Source organism: Carassius auratus, chromosome 3 (assembly GCF_003368295.1).
Source record: "Carassius auratus strain Wakin chromosome 3, ASM336829v1, whole genome shotgun sequence".
In the NCBI taxonomy this organism is placed as follows: Eukaryota; Metazoa; Chordata; class Actinopteri; order Cypriniformes; family Cyprinidae; genus Carassius; species Carassius auratus.
The window spans coordinates 25037001-25064267 of NC_039245.1; the positions used below are offsets into that span (position 1 = coordinate 25037001).

At 37.7% G+C, this 27267-nt stretch overlaps 1 protein-coding gene across 2 annotated transcripts; it reads right to left on the reverse strand.

The window, feature by feature from the left end:
* On the reverse strand, positions 1-26340 carry LOC113052271 (growth arrest-specific protein 7-like). Of its 2 annotated transcripts, XM_026216706.1 has the most exons (11): positions 25961-26340; positions 21392-21460; positions 13973-14062; positions 11957-12069; positions 10779-10853; positions 10448-10526; positions 9762-9893; positions 8325-8448; positions 3989-4068; positions 2887-2985; positions 1-2239 (listed from the first exon to the last, which is right to left on the reverse strand). In XM_026216706.1, exons 1-11 carry the CDS (start codon positions 25973-25975, stop codon positions 2126-2128), a joined length of 990 nt encoding a protein of 329 aa, XP_026072491.1. In that variant the 5' UTR covers positions 25976-26340; the 3' UTR covers positions 1-2125. The 2 variants fall into 2 exon arrangements, with proteins under 2 accessions (XP_026072491.1, XP_026072484.1); XM_026216699.1 differs by lacking the exon at positions 25961-26340 and having other exon boundaries at positions 21392-21707.
* Positions 26341-27267: the final 927 nt, after the last annotated feature.

Genomic DNA, 27267 nt, shown 5'->3' on the forward strand with positions numbered 1-27267 from the left:
TAAACTATTAGAGTTCTTTTTTTATTAATATTATTATAGACAATGTAGTCATTTCCTGGTCAAGTTCAACATAAACATCATATCTTCATAAACATGTTGGCAAATGAATATTATCGATGAAGACTATTAAGTCGAGAGCAAATAAATCAACATTTACAATATTATACGTATACAAGATCTAGTTTGGAACACAGACATTCAACTGAACGGTTCTTCAGAATACACATAATGCACACCGTTGACATCAAGTTTCAATACAACTTCTGCAACATGTAGTGTTAGAACAGCTTGGGCAATTACAGTAAGACGTGTTGCATGCTAAAGAGCCAATGTAAACCAGTCATACCCCATGTTAGGTGAAGAGAGAGTTTCTGTTGGTAACTTTCAAATGATAAAGTAACAATAACCCGAATGCATAACCTTTAATGGTACAGCATTTTTACTTATAATTTTTAGATTTACTTTCACATTTTTGGACGTGCATTTTACAATGTTCTCAGCTGAGCACTTATAATCCAAATCTTGTATTTCTGATGTGCATGAGTTTATTTGCGACTTGCAGATTTATTTTTGCACCAATTCCATGTTTTTCTTCCCATATTGACCGATAGTAAAAATAAATACAAATCTGATAGGAATTTGAATGAAAGCACAGATGTTTTCATTTCCCAAAGTGTGCTTTGACTTCCTGGGCTTTATAAATCTATCAAATTATCTCAATATTACTGCATCAAGTTAGAAAATTGCAATGTTTCATCAATCTTCCATTATCAGAGCGGTGCGATTCGAACAGTGTGATGATTAGCTGCCTATGACAGTGTGCATTCAGCAGAAAACTGTTGCATCAAGTCAAATGTTTACATATCTTTTAAAACATAGCATGACAAAGACTACAGAGAGGTGAGCATGATGTTGGATGAGCCTGACAACAAATACAGACACAAAAAAAAAAAACATTTTTACAATTATGTACAAACACTTAACACAATAGATTGTGAACATTCCAAGGCAATTTACCTTTAGGCACTAAAAGGTATACGTTGTAACACAAATCATTAGAATTCACATCTGATCCACCTTTGATTGACACCTGGATTCTATAGCCGAACCATATAATTTCACCATTAAGAAGAAATTTAGATGCCAGCAGAGTAAATCTGGTTGCATAAGGGGATTTCTTGGCTTTAACTGGGAAAAATTATATGACTTTGCTATTGAGTCCTGGCTAGTTGACTCATCTTTTAAGAACACAATCAATGGACTAACCAGCACCACTCAACTTCCACATCCATGAACTATACTCAACTAGTCTTACATTTAGATAAAACATGCTTTTCTTTCAAACAAATCTGCAAAAATATGAAAATATAAATTCCATACTTAACCAATGCAACCTCACCCCTCTCTCATAAGGAAGGCTGTAGATTCCCCAGCAGTTTATGTGGAGTTTGTGAAAATTTCCACTGCATTCCTTGTTGCAAAAACCAAACTTTTTTTTTTAAATACAATACAGATTTAACAATATAACTATTGAATAATGATATGCTTTAACGCTTTCTGCTAAGGGTGGATCATTTTTGAGGTCTTTGAACACCTATATGGCATTCTGAATCTATCCGTTTACATGTTCAAGCAACTATTAAATATATGCAAACTAACTGTATTTCAATCCAAAAAGGAAAAAATAAATAATAATAATTGACTGGATGAAGTTTGTTTAACAGGCGTCCACTGTTGCAAATAAACAAAGAGGTGCTTTACCGTACAGTGTTTGTTCAGATCTGTATCAATGGTGCCTCGACTACTTGAATACTAATAATGTATAACAGATATACCGGGAAGTCTTAAGTAGCATATTATTCAAAGGACATGCAGGATTATATGGATGGCTACTCAGTATTATAATGCGTCTGCTGTGCTGCTGTCCTTTCCCGCCACTCGTTCCACATGAATTAAGAAAAATCTTAATTTTGCAATGCACTAATATTTTCAGTGGAGATCCACAAAACAAGCAATGCTTCAAGGGGTGATACCTGTATGGCTTTGGCTGAGAGGTTGAAGTACTCCAGTAGACAGGCATGCAGGTAGATCAATATAGTATAATATATGTGTGTGTGTGCTTTGTCTAGATGTCCATGTCCACAGGTCTCAGATCCCCAGTCTTGTGTTCCTTTACCCAGAGCTCTCGGTCTTTGGCAGGATCCACACTCTGCAGAAGCTGGTCCACCGGCTCCAATGTCTAAAATCAGAAAAGGTCAAAGATTATTGGCACCACTACACCACTAAAATATACAGTACCCTTCAAAAGTCTGGGGTCAGTAAGATTTTTATTTTCATTAAATTCTATTCAGAAAGGATGCATTAAATCGATCCAAAGTGACAGTGCTGCCACATAACTTAACATTGACTTAACTTGTTTTAAACTTTCAGACATAGAGTATCAAGACACTTTTACAGTTTATGTATATCTTTGCTTTATATAACACAATATCAGACATATTTTGGAGAAGTATCTGGACACTTTCTGGATGTCAAACGTTTGTGGATGGTGCTGATAGTTAAAGAGATTCTCTACACCCGCGGTTCCTCTGCTAGGACACACTGATTTCATACATGCATTAAAATCACCAAATCACCAGCTGATTCAGTCACTGTGCACAAATGTGAAATTATTTCTGAGAAAAGCTTGTGCAGCGTTTATTTGCTCTGAGAACAGAGCACACGATAAAGCTCATGTAATGAGATTCTCAGATCATATGAAAGATAATTTGATCAGCGCTTTAATCAAATTCTAATGCAGTACAGATAGCTGCAGATAATATCTGAATGTGAAGCAAAGTTAGGTTATGAAACTGGGTTCGGCTGGAATACACTGCTGTTACTCACACTTTGGTTGAACATGTCCGTCTCATGCCGCAGTGTGGTGTACTGACGCAGAAGCTGCTGTATCGTCTCCACCCGCTCCACCTCCAACCTCTCCAACTCCTTCAGAGCGCAAACACAGACTATCACTGATCTAGGATCAGTCTACATCAGGGCTATTCAAATCTTGTCCTGGAGAGCCAGTGCACTGCAGAGTTTAGCTCCAACCCTGATCAAACACATCTATACCTGTGATTTTCTAATGATCCCAAAGACATTGATTAACAGGCTCAGGATTGGAGCTAACCTCTGCAGTACACTGTCCCTCCAGGGCAAGATTTGAATAGCCCTGGTCTACAAATTGCCATCAGCTGATGGCTCTGACAAAAATCGAATTAATGTTCTTCATTATTCATAATCACGTATAAACCTTTCAAGACAGACTTACCATGAGCACAGAGATTAAGCAATGATACTGTATATGATAAAGAAACCACAATATTTCATTTCATCTTCAAATTCCTGGTTAAGAACTACATTACCCACAATCCTTAAGAGAGATCCACCAATCAGGGAAGCTGTGGTTAGCAGCAACCCATACGCTCTCTCCATGTTTAATTTTTAGTACAAATCTGAATATTTTCAGTAAATCAAAAAACTTAAATATCTTTTTATAGTTATAATAAATTATTATGGGTCAATAGTTTTAAATGTATCATTTGATTATAGCATTTTCAGTGCTTCATGGAATGTGTAGTTCATTGCCTAATCAAAGAAATAACTGCTTTTATTTTCTTTACAATTGTTTAATCGAAATTTAATAATTTCAAGGCTGGTTGGTTTAGTTCATGCTCACAACTCTTTATTAAAGAATTCAGATTCTATAAAGAAAACAAATACAGAGCTTGGAATTATTATTCATTACTAATTCATATTTGTGCATTACGACCTCGATTAATAGATGAATAACATAAATAACAAAAAAGGTTAACTGGATAACTTATTTATCAAAATGATAAAGAGCCTCATAGAGAAGAATCATTGAGGATATTCAAAAATCATAAATATGCATGAAGTGTCATTTTGCACAAGGAAACTCGAGTGATAAATTCATAGAAACAATTACCAGACTTGTGGTGACCATCTCCTCAAACCACTTTGACTGAGCCTGATTGTAAAGGTCCACACAACGCATCAGATCATCACCTATTCAGATAAAACACAGAGACAAACATTATGATGCAGTTACAATTAAATAATAATAATAATAATAATAAATTGTAGTGTGGTTCTTGCTTAAAACAGGAGGGGAAAAAACTGCCAATGTAACAAGACACAACTTGGATTTCTAAAGCATTTGATTTAATCTTAAACCTGATGTCTTAAGCATTACAAACTAATAAAAATATGCAAAATATATAAGAAAATACGTATGAAAAATCTTTCAAATCCACAAGAACTCATGCAGTTAAATTACATTAATTTTAGCTATTCTTTTCAAAGTATGCAAGTGTACACTGCATTATTCATGCAAACAGATTTTTAGTTTATCATTTTATCAGTGCTTGACTTTACCAGCAGGGGTCAGTTTGAACTCAGTTATAAGTATTTGTATTCCCTTCTGTAACAAGATAATCACAGGTATCATTTAAACTCAAGCTGTTAACCAGGAAAACTGTTCCCAAACAGAACTACTGGGTTTACAATTACATGCATGATTAAAGCTAAACCGATGCAAAAGGAGGCAGATGAGAGAGAAAGACTATCGACATCTTGGAAGAAAAAAGAAACAGATCGCTCCATCTATATGTCAATGAGCTCCAGGTTTTAAAGACATTTGCATTAGCGAGTTGACTCGTCAATTACTGAAGGAAATTGAGTTGTGCTTAATGTTTATAATGTTGATTTATAGCGGGAACTGCTACGTGCTCAGCGCGTGGGAGTTTGAGAAAGAGAGAGACACAGATAACATCATACAGGGCTTTTCTACTGAGCTCAGCTGCAGAGGAAAACACTGTAAAGCTCTTGGCAGTGGCACAATTAAAAACAATCTCCTGCAGTCAAGCACTGGAAAAGATCTCTGCAAACAAAGAAAATCAAAGCTGACTGAATCTAAAGCACCATTTGACACTGATATCCTACAGCATAATTATTGTAGCAGGAGTGATTCTAATCAATAACATATGAGTTCAATAATATAAACTAGACTTTTACATCGTCTTTCTGTGCTGAGTGTTTCGGCTGACTGCCAGCGTGTTGCTTTGCATATGCATTGCTGATGTGTTCTGGCTGGTCAATGGGATGTTGCCTACTGGTTGAAATAATAATAATAATAAAAACAAAATCTCTATAACATTCTGGGCTTTAGCAGGTTCCTCATTCAGTGTAAGTCTGAGGCAAGAGGCTGAGACACCCTTCCTAAAAACTAAAGGGAATTACACATTTCCATGTATAAAGCCCCATTTATACAGTGTGACATAAACTACAAATTCTGTCACACTTTAGTTTGGGGACCGATTCTCTTGTTAACTAATTATTAACTATGACTTCTGCCTCAATAAACTGCTAATTTGCTGCATATTACTAGTTAGTTAGGTAGTTGTTAAGGGGTAAGTTATGGATCTAAAGTATGGTCATGCAGAATAAAGCATTAATTAATATGTGCTTTATAAGTACTAATAAACAGCCAATATGCAAGTAATATGCATGCTTATAAGCAACTAGTCAATAGTAAGAATTGGTTCCTAAACTAAAGTATTACCACAAATTCATACAAGTGTGATATTACAACATGTTGTATGCAATATAAAACAAATGCCTTGAGTGTTTATTGTAACTGTACTGCACTCACAACAAAAATATAAAAATATTCTGGAAAATGTTTATTTTGATGTTACATGACATTTTTTGTTACCTGCTATTTATTAGTATAATTTTAACAACCCTCAAAGAGCAAGATAAGACTGACAATGGTGGGAAATTGCATTGAAAGCTATAAAATATTTATAAATATTAATAAATCATTAATGTGGACTTTTTCTCTCTCCTTACTGTTAAATGATCTGTTCTTTATTTATTACTCTCTTGGGGGGGGAATTTAATAATAATAAGATAATAATAATGATAATACTGTGATAATAATAATAATATAAAGTTATATATATTTTTTGTTAACATTTAATAAATACATAAAAGTTAATTAATCTCTGGCATGCCTAAAAACCCTTCTTTTTTGTATGTATAAATAAATCAATAAATAATATTTTCCAAAGCAGCCACTTGTGGATTACAAGCCACTTGTCACTTTTTCTGCCAGAGAAGAAGAAGAAAAAGAAGAAAAAGATGACATTTTATTTGTTTATCTGTTTATCAAGTGACCATTAATCGGCATTAAAATTACTTAGTGCTTGGAATACCTAACCCTAACTCTAAAATACTGAAAAATACCATACAAACTTCTCAAATACAAAACATGTTCATATAGTGGTACTTCCTGTTACTTTGAAGTGAGTGCATTGTTATGCATATCACATTAATGTTGCATCTTCAGGAATTGAATAGTGAAGCAGGAACTTGTCTGGCAGTGCTGTTCAGTCTAATCCACTCAGTGTTGTGGCTGTGCGTGAGGCAGTCATGGTCATTTGGTTCTCTGTGCTGCTGGAGTCAGTCTAGAAGCACTGAATAAGACACCATCAGGGTGCTCAGTAATGCACCAGTCACTCAGGTTGAAGGTGGAGTGAATTCTCCCCCGTGACGCGTCCTACCGTGTGAACCACGAGGCTGCCAGGTCTCCCTGCATTAGGGATGTGTGTCCCGCTCAGGACAAATCCGGCATTGATAGTAGGAGTTCAGAGCAATAGGAGTTCAGAGCAATAAGATGCCTGACATGCTGATCATCAGCTCCCATAAGGCTCACTTTCCCACTGCAAAAAAATAGACCATTACTCCATGCCTTTCCCAACTCTTGTCTGGAAGCAATACAGCCTGGCTCCGCTTAAACACAGACTCCTGGGATTGAGCCAAAGTCCTCTTCCATCCCCTGCACTGTTCTCTCCCATCATGTTTGTCATGCCTCTGTCCCCTCGCTCACAAACACAGTCTCTTCTCCACAGTCTCCGCACGCTACAACAAAGGCACACTCTCCTCAAAGAAACAAAAAAAATGACCAATGCCAGATTAGGGAGGGTTTGTTTCATCCATTGAAATTGCATTGTTTGCAATCCATCCTGAGTGGAAGAGAATGGCTGGAAGTTTTTAAAACGAGAGAATATAGCGGAAGTCAATGTTACTGTGCAATGAAGCAGCCAGGCGTTTGTCTGGAAGCAGTCTGTTACACTGTTATGACAGCTGGCAAACTGACTGGGACTGGAGGATTATGATAGTTGGAGTATAATAGCACACAGCCAGAGCTTTTTAAAGAACTTCTTTACCCTACAAACAATACTGAATCATATTTGATATATTGTTTTTATTAATATATTTAAATACGAACACTTACCGGACTTAAGAAACTGATTTACTTGATTATCCATCCATACATATTATTTTATTTATTTTTTAGAAACATTTTGATAAAGCTGAGTATCAAATATGATACATTAGGATTTTGAGAAACATTTATGTGCACATCACTCATTCACAAATGCATTGCATTACATGACTAAAAAGAAAGAAAAACTACAAAGCTTTGTTAATAAAAGCAGAAGCATTTAAATATCTTATATACTGTATATTATTGTGCGATACAGTGGCAACTGAAGCATATATGCATTTTATGTAAGTAGTCAGTTAAACTTACTTAAAAGAGCTCATTGGTTTATATTACAGGCTACTGTATAATATGTTATACCAATTTGTATTTTTTTGCTCTGAATAACATAAATGTATTTTTTCTTCCTCGTGTATGAGCTCCACATGTGTTACACTCTGCATGAGACATTACAGCCTGATCTATCATCTATCAAATATTCTTCAAACCATAAAACACATATACAATCTAGTGGGGTTAAAGGAAGAGTGAACATAATGGACATTCTGTCGAAACCTAATCTCATGTCATTACAAACCATTACGACTTCCGCAGAACACAAAAGAAGATGTTTAGCAGAATGACCAAGCTGCTCTATTCAATTAAATGAAAACATTTTGCAACTACAGGTGTGCTATAGTTGGAGTCCTCTGAAGCCATACAATAGGTTTGCGTGAGGACCAGACTGAAATTTAACCCATCCACTGTAGTTCTCAGTTACGTTTCTTTAATAAATCGTCATATTTTTGGACTACAGAGCCAAAATATCACCCCTGCAAACTTGAACTAACATTGTTACTCCGCTTAATTTAGAAACACAATGGGTTTAGTAACATCTCGGATGAAAGGAAAGTGTCCTCCCTCAGGTTTATTGTGTGTAGTAAGCCCATACCAGCTCAGGCTTAATGAACTGGTTTTGTGCTGATGCTCTGACCTGCTTGTGTGGATTTCCGTCTGGCTTTTTTAATATCCTCCTCCGTTTTGTTGCTCAATTTGATCTCAAGCTGCTGTGTTTTCACCTCGAGATCCTTCTGTCTGTCTGCTAGAGCCTTCCGTGCCTGCAAAACACAAGAAACGTTAGGTCCCTAACCTTCAGAAAACAATGTTGACCATCAACTTCAAACGGTCAAACCAAAACGTGAGATTTTCTTTTCATTTTCTAATGGATTTGCAATTTTTTTGATTTTGTAACTATCTATTTTCTACCAAGTAGAAGCGGTAGCAGCTACTGTTGTTAATACAGTAGACGTTTCCATTCTGTTACATACAATCACATAAAGCAATGAATCATGTGAGCTTCACTGTCTGCAGTCGTTGATAAACGCTGCATTGCGAGGCTGATAAACTGTGCTCTACTTCATTGCATTTCTTAGAGTCACTGTTGCTCATGTTGACAGAAATGGCCACTTCTCATCGGAAATGAATGATTGATATTTGGGTGCATGAACACAAGTGAATCACACAAGGCATCATTCTGATGAGTTTTCATTTCTCATCCAACCATCTGCTGTCCACGAAAAAATCTGAACAGACATGTCGACACAATGGCTTCTGGGAAGCATTTGAGAGCCATTTATACCAACAAAACACAGACTTGAAAAGAAAGTTTAATTAAATATGCTTGAAGAAAATCAATATGCACTCAAAGTTCCCTTGTGAAAAATAAGTACACTTTATAGCATAATTTCAAAAAGGGCACTTATTACGGAAATAATATACGTTAACTGAATATACTGAAGTGCAAACTGAATGTAATGTTTTCTGACATGTAATAATTGCAATTAAAAGAAAATGTATAACAGTTTACATTCACAGTAAATGAAATTAGTTGAATTTACAAGTGTTTTTTTGGAAACTAATTTCATATGTTATAGAAAATGGTATCAAAATAGTATAAAAATACTGACAAGCATTTAACTTGTAAACATAAATACGCTTTAATGTAATTTCTACTGAAAAGTGTTTAATCGATTTCAATATATTTGTAATTACTCGTTTCTAAACATGAAGTTGCAATTTAAAATATATTAGCTGCAAATAACACGGTACACTTACATTTATAACCAAGTACTTTACATGTGCTTTAGTAAATATATTACTCAAATACTTCTTTAAAGCATGTTTTTTTTATAATAATATGATTTAAAATGCATTTTAAATTGAAACGTTTAATTTGACGTTATTACAGTGTGCACTTTTTAAAAGTGTACTTAAGTGTGTCATGAAAGTGTGCTTTCTTTATGTACAGAACACTTAAGTGGCCTTTTATTACATTAATATTATATGCAAGTAATTTTTTTTTTAATTAATTTTAAGATTTAAGCACATTTAAGCCTACGTATTTTAAACAAAACCTACACTAAGTCTGTACCTTCTCCACAGCAGCGTAACGGCTGACCAGCTGCTTCCTCAGGTCAGCGATGTGGTGGTCGTATTTCTTCATGTCTTTTTTAAAGTTGTCTCCTTTGAAGGTCAGTAAAGGCTTCTCGACTTCACTCTGGAGCTGGAGATCAAATCTTCTGCATCAGTGACACATATCTGTACATGAACACTGAACGACATCTGAGATGAACTTGTGAGGTGTGTGGGTTCTCCGAGAAGACTCTTGCTGCTTTTCGGTGCGTACAGTATATGGATGGAGTTTTTGCTTCAGTTATGAAAAGGATGTTCCCTAAAAGAAAGGCTTTTTTGTTTTGCTGTCTCCGTTAATTATACGTGATCTGAGGGAATAAAACTGCAGAATCACCTCCATCTTTCTGCAATTAATCACCCACACTGGCGCTAAATGGAGCACGCTAGTGTGAACACGGGAAAGCACAGCGGTGGAAAGAGACAAAGCACAGCAGACTGAAGAAAGCTGTGTAGCTCATTACATGCAAGCAGCTAATAACATCTCTGAGGTGACGCTATTCAGTACAGCACAGAAGAGAAATAAGGCCAGATATTTCATCTTCCCTGATGATGCATGAGCTCGAAGCGCCTGTATCTCAGCTGGATCATTTATATCACCTACAGGATATTGAGAAATGTCATTAGAGAGAACTGAGAGGTGCCCACCTTTGAGGAGAACTTGAGATGGACCTCGGCTTCATCAGCTAGACTCTTCTTAAGTTGGGCCCAAGCTTCTCCAAGAGTCCTAAATCGAACCAGAGCCCAGATTAAATCTACAATTTTACTCTTAGAAATAATGTACTATTAAAGTATAACAAAAGATTAAAGATTATGATGTACATTAAAATAAAACATAACACACACACACACACACACAAAAAAAATCATTCCAATTTTTGGTGAGAGTTAAAGATAGTGAAGGAAAAGCAGCTAACAGGCGTCCAGTATGCAAACTCCTTTAATACTGCATTGAAAAAGAATCAACTTTGTAACATACCCTTCCTCTTGTGCTGCCATCGGGAACATGGAGAGTTTGGAAAGGTTCTTGGCATATTCCTCTTCGATTTTTATCCTGAAACATGAGGCATTCAGCAAGAAAAGAAAGATTTAAAAAAGAAAATAGTGTAGCATCATCTCATTTAGTACTACTGGCAGAACTACATGTAAAATGCTGCTTATTGCACAATTGTTTTGAAGTAAAAAAAAAAGAACAAATCAACGTATAATTTACAGTAAAATCCTATAAAATGATTTTCCCAAAAATCCCTGCATGACACTCCACATTTGAGTATTTTGTTTAAATAATCATGGTTCTGTTAACTTATGTTTGTTATCAGTTATGTTCATGTTACATCTTCTGTTGTTGAATGAATGTTTATTGCATTATTTAAGTGTTGTGTGTTACCATGATGGTGTTTAGTGTTTATGTGAATTACTCTGTGTACCTTATATTAATATATGCTTCAGCGTGTGGAAAAGCTACTTGTGCTGAATATATTTTTATCACTGCTGTCTCTTTTACCACCTGCATTATTATGGTGTTGTCAATTTATGTTAAAGATAGAAAACAGGTTTTAGTAGCAGTGTGCATTGTTGAATTTACCAGTCTACACTCAGATTTTCTTCTGTAAATGTTTTTACAGTTTTTCTGTATTTTTTACAAAATTATTCTTGCAACCACAGAGGCCAAAATTATATTGTAAAAACTACAGATTTGTTTTAACAGTGTAGACTTTTTTAATACATGGACTAAAGCTTAGAGAATATAAAAAATATAATCATTTGTGTTTCGAAGATGAATGAAAGACTTTGGAATGACACAATGATTTTGGGTGAGCTATTCATTAAGAGCCTAAATTGATAATAATAATAATAATAATAATAATAATAATCATCATCATCATCATCATTATATTAATAATCTGTTTTCTTAATGTTGTTAGTGTTAGAAGTTAGGATATTTTAATATCACTTTACACATTTTTTATATATATATTTGTGAGTTGTGATTTGTGAGTATGTTTTAAGAATATTTAGATATTTTAACTGGAAAAATAACTGATATAGAAAAAGATTGTTTCCAGTGGGGAAAAATAAAACATAACACTTAAAAAGGCAACAGAGAGTGAGGTGTTATGTAAGAATGGTGTCATCATGAGAGAGAGACTGGCCCACCTTTCTCTGATGAACTCTGCCATCTCTTTCTGCATCTGCTTCCCCTTCAGCTGTTTCTGCAGCAGCACCTCGAACCCTGACACCGTGGCCCCCTGAGGGTCCCTCTTATCGGCCTGCAGAGGACGGAGAGACGTTACACACACACACGAGGCGTCATGCATGCTGCCACTTGATCAGCACCAGACTGTCAACAACACGTGAGCACGATCACATGTGTGTGAGAGGGGCCACATGTGTGCATGAGTCACAGCATGGTTTTGCATGAATCAGAGCGCGCGCGTGTGTGTGTGGTGGGGGGGGGTACATCCTTGTGGGTGTAACTGCGAGTGTGTGTTTCAGTGAAGAGGGTGTATAGGTTGTTAAGTGTGTGACTAATGTACTGTGAGGGCTCCTGATGCAGCATGTTAATGAAATATGCGTTTTCTGTGTGCTGTTGCGACGGCCACTGATGTGCCATCCCACACGTGACAGAAGTGTCATAACCTCTTCACACGCTTGACTTCAGAAACAGCCAGAAAGAATCTTTCCGACAAAATACTCCTTTTTATAATTTGCTTGTGTGCATGCATACAGTATGTCTATATATGTCATTTTAATCTCGGTCCAGGGTTACTGGGAATCATAAAAGCGAAACTTTGCTGAAAACGTGCTCACCCTAGGGCCATCAAAGATTTGTTTCTTTATCAGAACAGATTTGGAGAAGTTTAGCATTCCCTCACTTGTTCACCAATGGATCCTCTGCAGTGAATGGGTGCCATCAGAATGAGAGTCCAAACAGCTGATAATGAAATGTCACAATAATCCACTAGTAATCCAAACAAGTCCATCAATGAAGTGAAAAGCTGCATAATTATAAGAAACAAATCCATCATTAAGGCATCAGTTTTAACTTCCATAATGCTTTTTTTTTTATCAACCGTTTGGAATTTCATTCTGACGGCACCCATTCACTGCAGAGGATACATTAATGAGCAAGTGATGTAATGTTGGATTTCTCCAAATCTGTTCTGAAAAATAAGCAAAGTACATCTTGGATTGCCTGAGGGTGAGCACATTTTTAACAAATTTTCCCTTTTAAATTGAAATTTATTTTAGTTACAGTAATAAAGTTAAAAAATTAAAATAAAAAAATTAAAAATAAACTTTTTACTTAAGAAATAACTGAAACAAAATTAAATATACATAAACTTTTACTTTTTTATTTAGCTAGTTTCTAAGATAACCTTTCTTATTTTTATTTAAAACTGTAGACATATGTAGACAAAATGTTAGTCAAGATGTAAAAATGAAAAAAAAGAAAAGAAATAAGGTACAAGAAATAAAATCTAATTAAACAAAAAATATGGTTTATCCTTAAAACAATAAAATAAAAACATGGTAGGAAAAAAAACAATACATATTATTGTACAGTATTTATATAACAATATATAAACAAAACCTGATTAAGTAAATGCTGAAATGTCAATCTGTCATAAAAATGTCAAAACAAAAACAAAGAAATATGTCTGCATACCGAAATTGAAGCTTAAAAAATAAATTAAAAAAATTAGGTCTTCCTCAGGTCGAAACCTAAAACCTTTTTTTTTTTGTGAGCTTAATTTCAACATGTGGACGAATTCCTTCTTCGTTAAACAATGAAAAACATGATTTTGGTTTCTTGATTTGGTTTCTAGTAGACGTCTGTATCTCTTTACCTCACATCACTTCTGTCTGTCAGTCATCAGATGTTGATTGTGTCGTTTGCATTGCTATTTAAACCATGCATGTTGCTGTCTCCAAGTCAACTGTCCAGTTTTATTCACTATCCTAAATCATTTTTACTCACATTTTAACAAATTTGTGCTGACCTGTGTGAGCTGTAACCTAAGTTTGTCAAAGTTTTTCACCATGAGCTGTTTTCTGTCCTTCTAATGGTATTAAATGGGCCCTACCAAACGACTCCTTATAGATAATATCAGTACTCAGCCACTGCGGTCCACCAGCGAGGAGGGTCTTCTTTCTCTCTCTGTCTCTCACCCAGAAATAGTCGCAGTAGCTCCATTCATTGGGCTTGAGAAGCTGCTGCTCCAGCGCAGACGCGGACACAGGGAAGGTGACGCAGTTGATCTGCGGTGAGATAAAACAGAGGAAGGTCAGCTCACAGTGTGTGTGTGTGTGTGTGTGTGTGTGTGTGTGCCTGAATGCTCTTTTGTCAGGTTGGTTTTATTTTCAGAGGAGTGAGACAGAGATGGCTTGTGTTAGTCTCAGAGGGGAGACAAATGAAAGGTCACGATGTAAAAGAGAAAGACTGGTCATGTTGACTGTGACCTATAACAGCCTGAGGATGGACAGAGTGATGGAGGAACAGAGAGAGAGGAGCATGTTTAGAATGGCAAAAGAATAAATAAATAAAGATAATATGCACATAATATAACAGCATGTTAATAGCAAAGAAGTAAAACTGTATAAAAGTTTTAATGTATATTAAATGCAATTAGCTGAGCTGTAGAGTGCATTTTAATTTCGCAGTTGCTTCTGTTGTCTTTGAAAAGAGGTTAAAGGGTACTGTCAAATGCCTGAGCACAAGATATTCTCCATTAAAGTCAACCAAAAAACAAAACAAACACAAGGTTCAGGACCCTCTCTGATTGGTGGATCTCACATTGTGTCCTGGCGAGTCATCATTAGAGTCACTAGTTCCCTTCGTTTCCCGAAATCAACCAATAATCAGACTTGTGGCTATGACACTGACCTCAGTCTGTGATTCTGTGATGTTTTCAACATTAAATAAATAGACTGTGTAGATGAAATCATGTTTGGGCTGTTTTCACTATCAGTAGCTCATATTAAGGCAATCTCACTGAGTTTTATATGGTGACATGCTTCAAAGTCAGAAATATTTGGCTAATTTCCTCTGTAAATCTCTGCCTACAGTTAGAGTAAACATCAATAAACTTAATGTTAATGGGCTTTATCCAATAGACTTGTGCATTTTCTAATTCAATCTCGTGTGTATTGTTTGGTTTTATTTTAAAAAACAGAAGCTTGCTGAATGGACTTTGATATGAATCTCCGATTTCAGCTCTGATAATAAATGATATGCAGCCAATGTTAACCTTATTATAAGAAATCACACACACACAAAAAAAAACATTATACATATTTCCTGTGTGTTAGGGAGGGTGGGCATTACAAAGTGCTCTTTTTAAAGGAATATTATGAAACAGTCATGAAAGTGGCCATTTTATTTCATTAATATAATATTATCTGCAAGTACGTTTTTTACGTTTTACTACAAGTGCACATTCAGTACAATTAAGCACACTTATTTTCCACAAAGGTAGGGCTACAATGGGATAAAAGCCCAATTTTGATCATACAATGCATAATGATCAGAATAAAAATAAAATGTCAATAATAAATTAATGAAGCAACGTCAATTGTGTAAGATGTAGTAATCAAAGACAGTTCTAATTTAAAATCATTTTCAAGAAAAGCAGTCAAGCAAAGGCCCCATCATGGCGTAAAAGGATTTTAACCTCTGCAGCAAGCGGGCTTTTTACAGTAAATACAATCCTTTCACTTCTCTGATGTTTGTCGAAAAACTGTTGAACTATCAAATTGAACAAAAACTGAATTTCATTGACGTTTCTGTCTAAAAAGATATGAGAGATTTAAATCTTTCTAAATCTGACACATTGTAAAAATCAATACATGTTTGATCCGTTTACTTCAAAATCAACATTTTGTCATTGCATGCTAGGACCTCATTCACTTCTGCAGTGCATATCATCAAATACTTCGTATTTTGAGAGAAAATACAAGGGCCTTTTACCAAAGGGCTGTACCCTACTGTGCATTATGCAGGTGTGTTATAAGCTTTACAGTGTACAATTCCATTCAAAACACAGCCAGAGATTCGTACACTACCACGAAACAAGCAAACATTGTTGAGAGTGAGATTTCCAGTGGTGCTATTCGTTTCTACCTCAGACTGCAGTTAGTGTGTGCGTTCATAAAGTGTTTGAGTACTCACTCTAGGGTCCATGGCATCTCCAATTAGCCTGTAAGCACTGCAATTATGTAATGCTCACCATCTGTACCGCCTCCCTGACACTGCCCTTCAGTGCTTCACACACACACACACACACTTATTCATGCTCAAATACACCACTGTAAACAAGTTGGTACTGCAAGATATTTAGCAAAATTATATTAATGATTAAGAAGTTCATTAACTTTGACATCTATTTAACATGCTAATGTCATTCATTTTCTCCAACTCAGTCAAGGCAGAATTTTTTTTCTTCCTTATATATATATATATATATATAATTTTATTAATTTAATCAAGTAACTGCTGAACTTTCAAGAAATCCACCTCAAGCATAAAGTACAACGGTTGTAACCATACAAAAGCTGCAGGACCACCATAGGGACGCATGTTTTATGCATGGATTAATATGTGGTTGTAGTCTAATATATTGTTCACACTATAATCACTGTTACAGTAAACATGGAATTAATATAGAATTTCTTTAAATACATAAAGTCAATTATGATAGTATAACTCAGTGTGTTTGTGCCTCACAAATGGCATATTGTAAGTGAAGTTATATGTGCACACAAATTAATTACATTACAACAAACATGCTTTGTGCAATGATCATTCACCTTGTTGTATTGAAAATATGTTAGAGCTGAACATTAAATATCATTCATATTTTTTTATATATATTTACAATATTATTGTTCAAACAAAAAAAAAATACTCTAAAATCAAATTGTAATACTAAAAGCATTTTATTTCATAAATTTTAATTATATATATTTATATCAAGAAAATTAAATTATTAGTTAATTAGTTAGCAAGTTATATTGCATATTATAAATGATTAATTATTATAGAATTATATCATTTTTATATAATATTATAAATTAATTAGCATGTCTTTAGCAATTACTTATCAATTAGAAAGTGACAGTAAAAAATGTTACATTTGTGTGTGTGTGTGTGTGTGTGTGTGTGTGTTTTTGTGCTAATTTTGATTACATATAAAGAAAAGTATAAAAGAATAAAACGTATTACTAATTATGACTGTTCTATCTCATCTCACCAAAGCACCTCTGAATGTTAACTCCTTCACTCCATCAGCATTCTTTAAATATGCACGAATGGAAAAGACGGCATAATGCAAATTCTGCAAACTTGACCAAAAACACACACACAAAAAACACATTTACGATCAAGACATTGGATAGACGACCCTTGCATGTGCACAGTGATAAGACCCTATCCACTCACCCCAGATGCTTCCCAATCTGATGGCCTTTGAGCTGATTTACTCAATCATGCCTCGTCACTTTGTTCATTTCATGCCTGGAAGATCGCTCTGATTGTCGTGACTGCTTTATTTTCGGTGCCGGTGCCACCACATCTATCACTCCTGTTGTTTATCCTTCACTCTCATCCTCCACAAAATGAGCCCATTCATCAGATTCAGGCCCGTCTCCTCTCCTTATAAATCCTCAGCAAGGTAATCTACCCTTATCAGAGTTTATTAGACCCTCTGTCCACGATGAAATACATCTCCCTCCACACCCTTAAAATCCAGCTTCCTCCGCGCAAATGTAAGGTCAGTTCACATACACCAAAACTGTAACTTGAATCACCATTTGGTACACCGCAGTTGTTTTGCATCAGGGAAGGTTAATACTCCTGATATTGCAGTAAACTGCTTTGGTTGAGGGCTGCTGCTATTTCAAACATGGGCTGTGAATGAAATTTCACACTAATCAAACATCATCTCTACTCGTGGGGCTCCAGGGGGGCCAGACATCTACACAGTAGTCACATTTCATATAGATCACTTTTCGTTTTTGTATTTTTTTACGCAAATAACATTACCGAGCACTAATAGAATCATGAACCAATAATTTTGTAGTCAGAATGGCCCAGGGATCCTGGTTTGGTGGGATATCTTTGGCAATTAGCCCCCTCATGGTACTGTAGATGTTGTGAAACCATCATTATGTGGGAAAAATGATCTTTTCCCATCTCTAAATGATTTAATGTATCTTAAATTTACTTACAATTGACTAAAAATCACAGAAAAGTCAAAAACTCCAGCACATAAAACAAAATACCCAATGAATGTCTAGTGGCATTTGGCCACTAGACATTATAAAAATTAACAGCGAATGAGTAAATCATGACTTAAGTTTAATTTTTGAGTGAACGAATGCTTTGAGAGTTAATTTAGAACTTATATTTAGCAAGTGTTTGACTGATATGAATCATTGCCTTTAAGTCAGGAGTTTGGAAATAAACTTCAACACTGGCAAACAATATATTTATCACTGTGTGTGTGTGTGTGTGTGTGTGTGTGTGTGTGTGTGTGTGTGTGTGTGTGTGGGCATGTTTTTGTGTCATTTCAGGACACAACTCTGTATAATGACATGGGTATGACACAGGTATTACAAGGAGATGGTGACTTATGAGGACATAACCCATGTCCCCATTTTTCAAAACGCTCATAAATCATACAGAATGAGTTTTTTTGAGAAAGTAAAAATGCAAGTTTCCTGTGAGGGTTAGGGGTGGGGTTGGTGAGTGGCGATATAATATACAGTTTTTACAGTATAAAAACCATAACGCCTATGGGATGTCCCCACTTTTCACAAAAGTGTGTGTGTGTGTGTGTGCTTGTATAGTGAAAGGTAAAAAACGGACGCAGTATTTGTTTGGGTAAGCAGAATGCCTGGGCCCAGCGTATGTCTGGCACCAGCCCATGAACCCGCTGCCCAAATCACTTTTAATGGCATAATGAACACGGCTGCTGGAAACCACCCATTTCTGCTGAAAAGCTGCAAATATCACAGAGCTAATAATGGAATAAAGCATGCACAAGGGACACAAAATCACCAGGCTAGCAAACAAACACATCTACAAGACACCAGTCCTGTCAGCAGGCTTCTCTCCAACATTCATACATACATGCATATATACAGTAAGTACTGTACATACAGAGATGGCAACCGCTGCTCAAAATATAGGGTGCCTGGCCTCTGTTGCTAAGCTACAAATTGCTTTTCCTGAAGGCCATTTTTCTCTGTTACAAAGCAATATTTGTCCAATACTAATAACGGATGACATCATTTCCAAGTGCAAAACATTTTCGCAAGCAAAGATTTCTAAAATGGGGCCTCCATATATTTCTAGCCTGTAATCTTCAGTTGTTTACAAGTGCTGGCGCTATGACCAGCTGTTGACAGCCAGCTATTATTTGAAGTGCAGTAAAGTGCATCAGGACGGAGAGCGCGCAGGAATCAGTCAGCCAAACTGACGTGCTTTTGGTTCCACATTGGTGATACTCGAAAGATACTCAAGGTGAGGCAAAAGGTAAAAGCTTCTGGACGCCTTTCAAACGCCCAACAACCTCACGCTATTGATTCAACGTGTCTCCGACTCAATGGTTGTCATGGAGAATCACTTGTGCGTCTTTGAGAGAAAGCTAAAAATACCTTGTAATAGACAGAAATCCATATATGCATCACACTTTCAGTAATGCTCTTTGTAATATTGATACTTCTAGTTTATTAGATTACCACGGTTGGTAATATTTTACCAATGATTAGATTATTAGCTAAATGATGCATCTCAGCGAGATGCAAAACAGTGCCATGATCCAGTGAAAGCATCAGATAAAACTAGTATTTGTTTATTTACCATAATGCAGTTTGATTGCAATAGACACATATTAACAATTAACAATAATTAACACAAATCAATATCTCTTGTCCGTTTATTGCAACAGTGCAATGACTGGAATAAAAGTATCCATTTGTTCATAATCAAGAATAACACCTTTTTGGGTTTATTTGGCCATAATGACTGCGCATTATCACTTCCGCTTCAATAAGCGATCAGACTTCCTTTATTAGAGGAAATAACACATTTATTAATGCACAGCACGTATGAATACTAGAGCAGTCGGCCTATACCTGCCGCTAAATCTGCAGCATACTAAACACGACTCATGCTGCCTCTCTTTAGAAACAGTGACAGGCTGAAGGACAGCTTACTTTCAATTCTTCCATATCGCTCTTGTTCATTTTTCCCTCTTTGTGTGCGTGTTTTTTATTTTAACACCCATTAGTCAGTACTATTGCCTTTGTCACCATGGAAACTGGACTAGCCATGTCTTCCCTGGTTCTCTAGTCTTCTCTAGTTCCCTCTCCCTGGTGGGCGGTCTCTGTTTCTCTCACTCCTGACTGACACCTCACCTGCCCTATATGCACACCAGAATATCTGTACATCCCTTGCCTGATTCACACTACAGGTTACATAACAGCAAGCCTGCCTTATACAGCCTCTGTGTATGCCTATGTTAATATATATTGTAGTAAATGCATAAAGAGTGGCCAACCATCACCGCAGGCACTAGCTAAAACCAAAAGTGCATTTTTTGAATGAGAGTTACCCATCAAAATCATTCCTGTTCTCAAAGTGGATGTTCAGGCTTATTCAGAAGCAAATGCATGCAATTCATTTCCAAATGCATGCAACACAAGTAGTTTCTTGAAAGCTTCCGATGAAACCAAAAGCCCATCAGTTGTGCGAGCATAGTTTTTAATGTGATGTTTCAAGGTGAAGCTGGATCAAAGCGGGGTTCGAATACAGCTGCAAAGCCACGTCTCCGCACTCAGACTGCATACATAATTTGAAAATAAGTGGCAGCCGCGTACGTGCACGAGATTCCCACTGTCAAGCATCAGCCATGTCACATAACAGAGCGTCCACACAGCTTGTGTTGGCATTTAAATTACTCTCCTCCGTGGTGTGCTTGGACACTGCTCAACAACATTTGAAATAGCAAGCGGTCTCTTGGGAAGTGGACAAATTTGCCTTAATGCAAGAACACGGAGCAGTTCTTGAAAAGTGTTGAAAAGAAAATCAGATGTATTTTCCACTCTGTATTATTCCATTTGGTTCCATTCAAAGAAGTTCCTGGGAGTTCCATCTTAGCAATTAAATCTCAAAATGGTTATTTCAATGAACACTTCTGTTGGTGAATCCATTAAAACATGGTATTTCAAAACAGTGGTGATGCAATCAACTAGTCATAGTGCATCTTCACAGTCTCAAAAGCACACACAGAAATTCCCAGCGACATCACTTGTGAAACACAAACACACACACACGCATGCAGGTGAAGCAGTGAATATAGTGGCAGAAGACACTGAGCAGATGTTTCACATCTGGGAAACACTTCAGGGAAAAAGCCAACCACTGATTTGAAATCCCAGGGGCCAGTTCTCCAAAACTTGCAAAGCCTGGCTCTTTCTGATTTATGTTATCATTATAGTTGTGACTGATGCATTTAGGAGCATAGAGCATCTCATTTCAAATCAATACATCAGCTGTTATGGTGTCTCTGTGTGAGCAATACTCACTGTGATTTTGGTCTCCTTGATCTCCTTCTCCTTATTCTGCCTCCTGGCCGGGGAGGTGGAACCTGGGCTCTGAGGGGATAGACAGGAGACATCATCAAAACTGCTCTCTGCATCAAAGCTTTCCTCCAACTCCATTGCTCCGTGCCTCCTCTCTTTCGTTCTCTTTCTTTCTTTCTCTTGCTGTCTCACTCTTTCTGCACTTTCGCGCTGCTGCTCTGCCACCCCGCTCAACTCCCGCACACAGTCTGACTGCCTGGCTCTGTTGCTGTGGTGAGCGATGCAGAGTGGTGCGTGTGTGTGGTGGTGGGGGGGTGGTCTCAGGGGGAGGGGGGTCATGGAAGCGTGACGAGTGTGAGGGAGAGAGAAACATGCAGAGAGAGTTGGTGAGGTACACAAGACTTCACAACACTAAAGAGGGCACACAATCGACAGGAAAAAGGGGGCATCACTTTTCTGATGTACAGGTCAGATTTCACCCCAAAATGAAACAAAGCCTGTTTTTAGGACCATTAGCATTTTCTTTTAGCAATTTTTCACTGTAATGCAGAAATAACAATAATAATAATAACAATAAAAATATTATACTGTTTACTGTAATGTTACTTAAAACTTGAATGTACTATAATTTGAATATATATATATATATATATATATATATAGCAAATTACAAAGTTCATGGTAGTGTCAAGTGTTGGTTTCTGATTAGTTCCTTTTTGCCCATTTGGTTAATTTCCTGTTCTCTTCTTTAGTTAATTATCATTCTTTTTTTTTCACCTGTGTTTGTTAATCATCTTGTTTGCTCCTTAGTTGCCTGCCCTTTATAAGCCCTCAGTTTCTTTATCGTATTGTTCGTGGATTGATGTTAATTTAAATGGTTAAATCTGGTTTATACCTATTGAAAGACTCCTTTATCTTCACTCCTTCTTCATGCGCTTTTACTAAAACCAGAACCACCTGACAGAATCCAAGGCCGATTACAGAATAACAATGGTGACTGGGGACGAGCTGTGTTGGAGAAAGCAGCTGGTTCTGGTCCGTAGGGCACAGATGAGCACACAGGATGCTGACCATGCCCTTCATCCCAACCAAGATGAGGAAGTTAAGGAGGAGAAGGCGGTCATCTCCAGATCTAGAGTTTGCTCCAATGTCGGTTCCAGCCCCGGAGCTTGCTCCAGTATTGGCTCCAGCCCCAGAGCTTGCTCAAGTCTCTGCTCCTTGCAAGTGCCTCCTAGAGTGCCCTCCAGTGCCCGCTCCTCCAGAGCATCCTGGAGTGCCCACTCCTCGTAAGCACCTCCCAGAGCGCCCTCCAGAGCTCGATCCAGTGTTGGCTCCAGCCCCAAAGCCTGCTCCAGTGTTGGTTCCAGCCGAAGAGCTTGCTCCAGTGTGGGCTTCAGCCCCAAAACCTGCTCCAGTGTTGGCTCCAGCCCGCAACTCAGAGCTCATGGATATGGCATTACCCTCAGGTTTCTCTGCGCCAATCCTCACTCCAGAGTCTCCTTCATCTCTGCTGGTCCCAGCCAGCTCCACTCCTCCAGAGTGCTCCTTCAGAACACCCTCCAGTGCCTGCTCCCAATAAGTGCCTTCCAGAGCCAGGATCCCGGAGCTCCCTGATCTTCCCTTGAGGCTGTCCTTGTCTCTACCCTGTTCATGTCCTGCAGCAGCCTCCAGTGTAGCCTCCAGCAGCCTCCCCACCCCCGGCAGTTTCTTCCCCCCAGGGTGAGGGATCAACTCTTCACCTCTCTTCCTCTGAGGAGGTTGATGTGGAGACTATTAGTGGAGATTCGCCACCCCTATCGCCCCAATATGAGGAGCTGTTGGAGGTGGTTACTCGCGCAATAGATAGATTAAAAATCAACTGGCCTGCCAAGAAACAATCTGAGCTGCAGAAAAGCAAGCTAGATGAGCGCTTTCTGCGTCTGAGGCAACCATCTCCACGCTGGAGCCTTCCTTTCTTTCCCGATCTCCATGACGAAATTGCGAGATCGTGGAAACATCCCTATTCTACCCACCTCTTCGGCCCCGATTGACAATATTATGGCAACGTGATGGGGGCTGGTAGAAAGGGGTTATAGAGCAATGCCACAGGTCGAACAGACGCTCGTGGGCTATCTGTCTCCCGGTTCGGAATAATCTCTAAAGGCTCCGGCGTTGGCCACTAAGCCTCTTAAAACAACATCTACGCTGGTGGGCAAGGGTTATGTGGCAGTATGCAATGCGGTTAAAATGACACTAGTCGGCCGACTAGTTTATTAGTTTGTTTCTCTCTTATTCTGAAGTCACCATAGCCACCAGATCCAGTCTGTATCTAGATCAGAGGGTCACTGCAGTCGCCCGGATCCAGTACGTATCCAGACCAGATGTTGGATCAGCACCTAGAAAGGACCTCTACATCCTTGAAATACAGCGGAGACCACACTGTAAAAAATTGCTGTAGTTTCTACAGCAAAATTTTACAGAATTTTACTGTATAAACATTTTACAAGATGCAGCTGTAATTCGCAATGCATTATGGGTCAAATAAGGTTTTACAGTTGTTAACAGTATATTTCCACGTCAACTGTAATTTATTTACAAGAAGCAGGTGTTTCCTACACTAATTTACTGTAGTGTATATTGTTTTTATATGGATTACTTTATCACAGAATGTTTGTTTTCGGCAGCACTTGTTTAGTATAAAAGTAGACATGTCAGGCTTTCTATAGATTTCTCTCTCTTCGTTGTTATTATGTCTGTAAACAAAAAAGTAGACCCTTTACAGATTCCATTGATGTATTGCTCTTATCTGCACAAACAAAACTGAAAGTGTAATTTAAGTTCTTTTCGGGGGTTTTCCGAAGAAAATGCCTCATAACGCATATACGCTTAAATCGACTCCAGAGGGTTAAGGTAGGAGGCCATCGAGGTGGTCCCTCCACAAGACAGGGAATCCAGGTTTTACAGCTGGTATTTCATAGTTCCAAAGAAGGATGGGGGGGTTGCGTCCGATCTTAGACTTACGTCAGCTGAACCACTCAGTTATGTCACTGCAAAATGCTTACCATCAAGCAGGTTGTAGCTCAAATCAGATATGAGGACTGGTTGGTCACAATAGATCTCAAAAATGCATACTTTCACATCTCCATCCTTCCACAACACAGGAAGTTTCTGAGGTTCGCTAACGGGGGCAAAGCTTACGAATATTGAGTACTTCCCTTCGGCCTTGCACTCTCACCCCGCATGTTCATGAAATGTGTAGATACAGCTCTGGTTCCTCTGCTTATGTAGGGCATCCGCATTTTGAATTATATCAATGATTGGTTGATTTTAGCTCAATCAGAGCACATGGTGGTTCGACATCGAGGTGTCCTTCGAATGTTTATGCTTATTAAAAGAATCCTTTATCTCCACTCCTTTTTTGTATGATTTTACTAAAGCCACGACCGCCTGACAGGTAATGTATGTATTCTAAGTTATGCTAATAAAATTTATAAAAACACTATTGTGGAATCAGGGCAATATTTATAACTGTACGTTTTTTTGTAAAAATACATATATATTTAAGATAATTATAAAATAAAATATTATGTGGAATCAGAATGAAAAATTGTATTATTTCCCCAAAGAACAGTTATAAGAATTTTGGAGAAAATGTGTCCAATTGTCATGAAAACATTGTGTTATGTCAGGGTGATTTTATTACCGTAATGAAATTATATAAAAATGTGTTTTTCCCCTACAGAAGAGTAATGACAATTTAGAGGTAAATATGCTTTATTGTCATGAAAATCACAATGAGAAAAATAAAATAAATAAATGAACTGATATCTTAAATAAACATTTCAATATCTAAAGCTACAGTGTGTGACTGCAAATTTAAATAACAATATGAATAACTACAAATAAATAAAAGAGAGGTAAAATTAGGAGAGAACAGAGTGTTAAAATGACGAGAGGCATTTTACTCAAATGACAGCACACCCCCTTCATTCTCTACAGCATGTGTGTTTGAGCGGAGAGGAGCGGAGGAGAAAGAGGGAGGAGGGGTGAAATGGGGCTAATTATCATTGGAGGTAAATTGTAAACTACAGCTGGCTGTCAACAGAGACAAACCACATGAACTGCAAAAACAAAGCCATTTCTCACCGTGTGAGTGTGTGTGAGAGTCCCAGCATGAGCTCATCTTTCAGACAGGCTTATGTTTCAAGATTTCTGTATTCATTTTGCATCAGTGTTAGAGCTTCGAGAGGAGTGTGTGTGTGTGTCCAAGGCTAGTGAGTATGAGTATGAATATGTGCCTTATTTAATCATTTATCACCATCCTTGTGTGAGCAGGTGATGCAGACTGAGTGCTTAGCGTGTGTGTAAGCAAATATCTCCCAGCATGCATCAAGCTACGCTGCCTCCCCTCCGTGCTTGACTGTACTAGCATAGCATGTGTGTTTGCATTGTGTGCTGAGCATCCAACCTATTTGCACACACGCCATCTTTCCAATAAAAAACATGGTCAGTACATGGCCAAAGAAACAGCATGCATAGTACTCAGTACAACTAGGAGCTAACGAATGTGCAAAACCTAATTTTCTGTCTTACCAGCCTGCAGAACATGTCAGTGCTGGCCCGCTTTTTGCGGTTATGCTCCTCACCGCTCACCCAGTCCCATTCAGCAACTGTTCGGCAGCCTAGATTGTCCCAGCATCCCTCGTCTTCTCCGTCTAACCCTTCCCAGCTCCGCTTAAACCCAACACCTTTCCAATCCTGGCCTGAGATCAAACCCTAACTGCATGCGAGGATCCAGAACTGGGCCACCCATATGGTCTACTCCTTGCCGCTCCCATTTGCTGATGACATGAGCTGCCCTTGTCACGTGGGATAGAGAGGGGTTTACTTGGCCCTGCTTCTCCAGCTTCTTTAGCTGTTACTGTCCCCAGATTGGCGCAGATGGCACCAGATCTAACTGACTCACATATTTCTGTCCATATCCAAGTAGTAGTGATGGAAGACCAAGTCATTTGGTATTTGTAAACTGTTTGCACTTCATGCTTGGAAATATTCCACAGATTTTCCACAGAAGATTTATTATGTCTTACTCAATATATAAGCGGGTGATAACTCAGAATGGGACTGTACCTGGTTGCTGAGGCTGGTCTTCCTCAGGGACAGATCTGGACCCTCCAGCACATGTCCAGAGGCTCCAAGAAGCTGATTCCCATTTACTGCAACATAAGAGGCAGGAAGTGAGTCTTCGTTAACTTCAAAGGTTTCCCATGTTTAAATGTTGGTGTGATTTAGTGAATAAAGCTCGAGATTGATAACCAGAGAACTGCCTAATCAATTTCAATGATACATTACACAAAAAGAGAGCATTTATTTTGCTTTCATGGTGGAAGAGCAAGCAAGAACAGCTGAATGGTTTAACCAAAGTAATGATGCAGTGACAGGAAACTTGCAGTTTAGTAAGAGAGTCATATGTTGATTCATTAGCCACTCTCTAGCAACCATCAAATAGATTAAACCAGTAACTTCAGAGTATGTGAACATTTTGAACTCATTAAAAGGAACTTATTTAAACAGTGATTTGATATGATTGTGCTATTGTTTGTTTTTGCATGCAGCCTGTGAGGAATGGAAACACTGTGATTGGTGGCACACTTGTTGCACGTCATGCCAAAAGTATGTAAATATAAGTTAAGATCCCCAACAAACTTAAATGTCTCATTTTTCTTAAATGGTATAAATGCACAATCATTCACATTATTTTCACGGTTTCCTCTCTGCAACCCACAGCTCATAAAACACCGCTCTAAGTCAGATTGAAGTGCCTGATACATAAACATGTCATTGCCTTCTCTTTGTCTACTTTGAGGATTTGAGTGAAAAGTCTGATTATGTTTTGGGCC

Excerpts from the sequence above, each read along its gene's own strand:
- LOC113052271 (XM_026216699.1), bottom strand. The coding sequence starts at position 21,526 with ATGGAGTTGGAGGAAAGCTTTGATGCAGAGAGCAGTTTTGATGATGTC. Across the intron at positions 14,063-21,391 it reads TCAAGGAGACCAAAATCACA|ATCAACTGCGTCACCTTCCC; the intron begins GTGAGTATTGCT and ends ATCTCACCGCAG. Across the intron at positions 2,240-2,886 it reads CGGACATGTTCAACCAAAGT|ACATTGGAGCCGGTGGACCA; the intron begins GTGAGTAACAGC and ends TTCTGATTTTAG.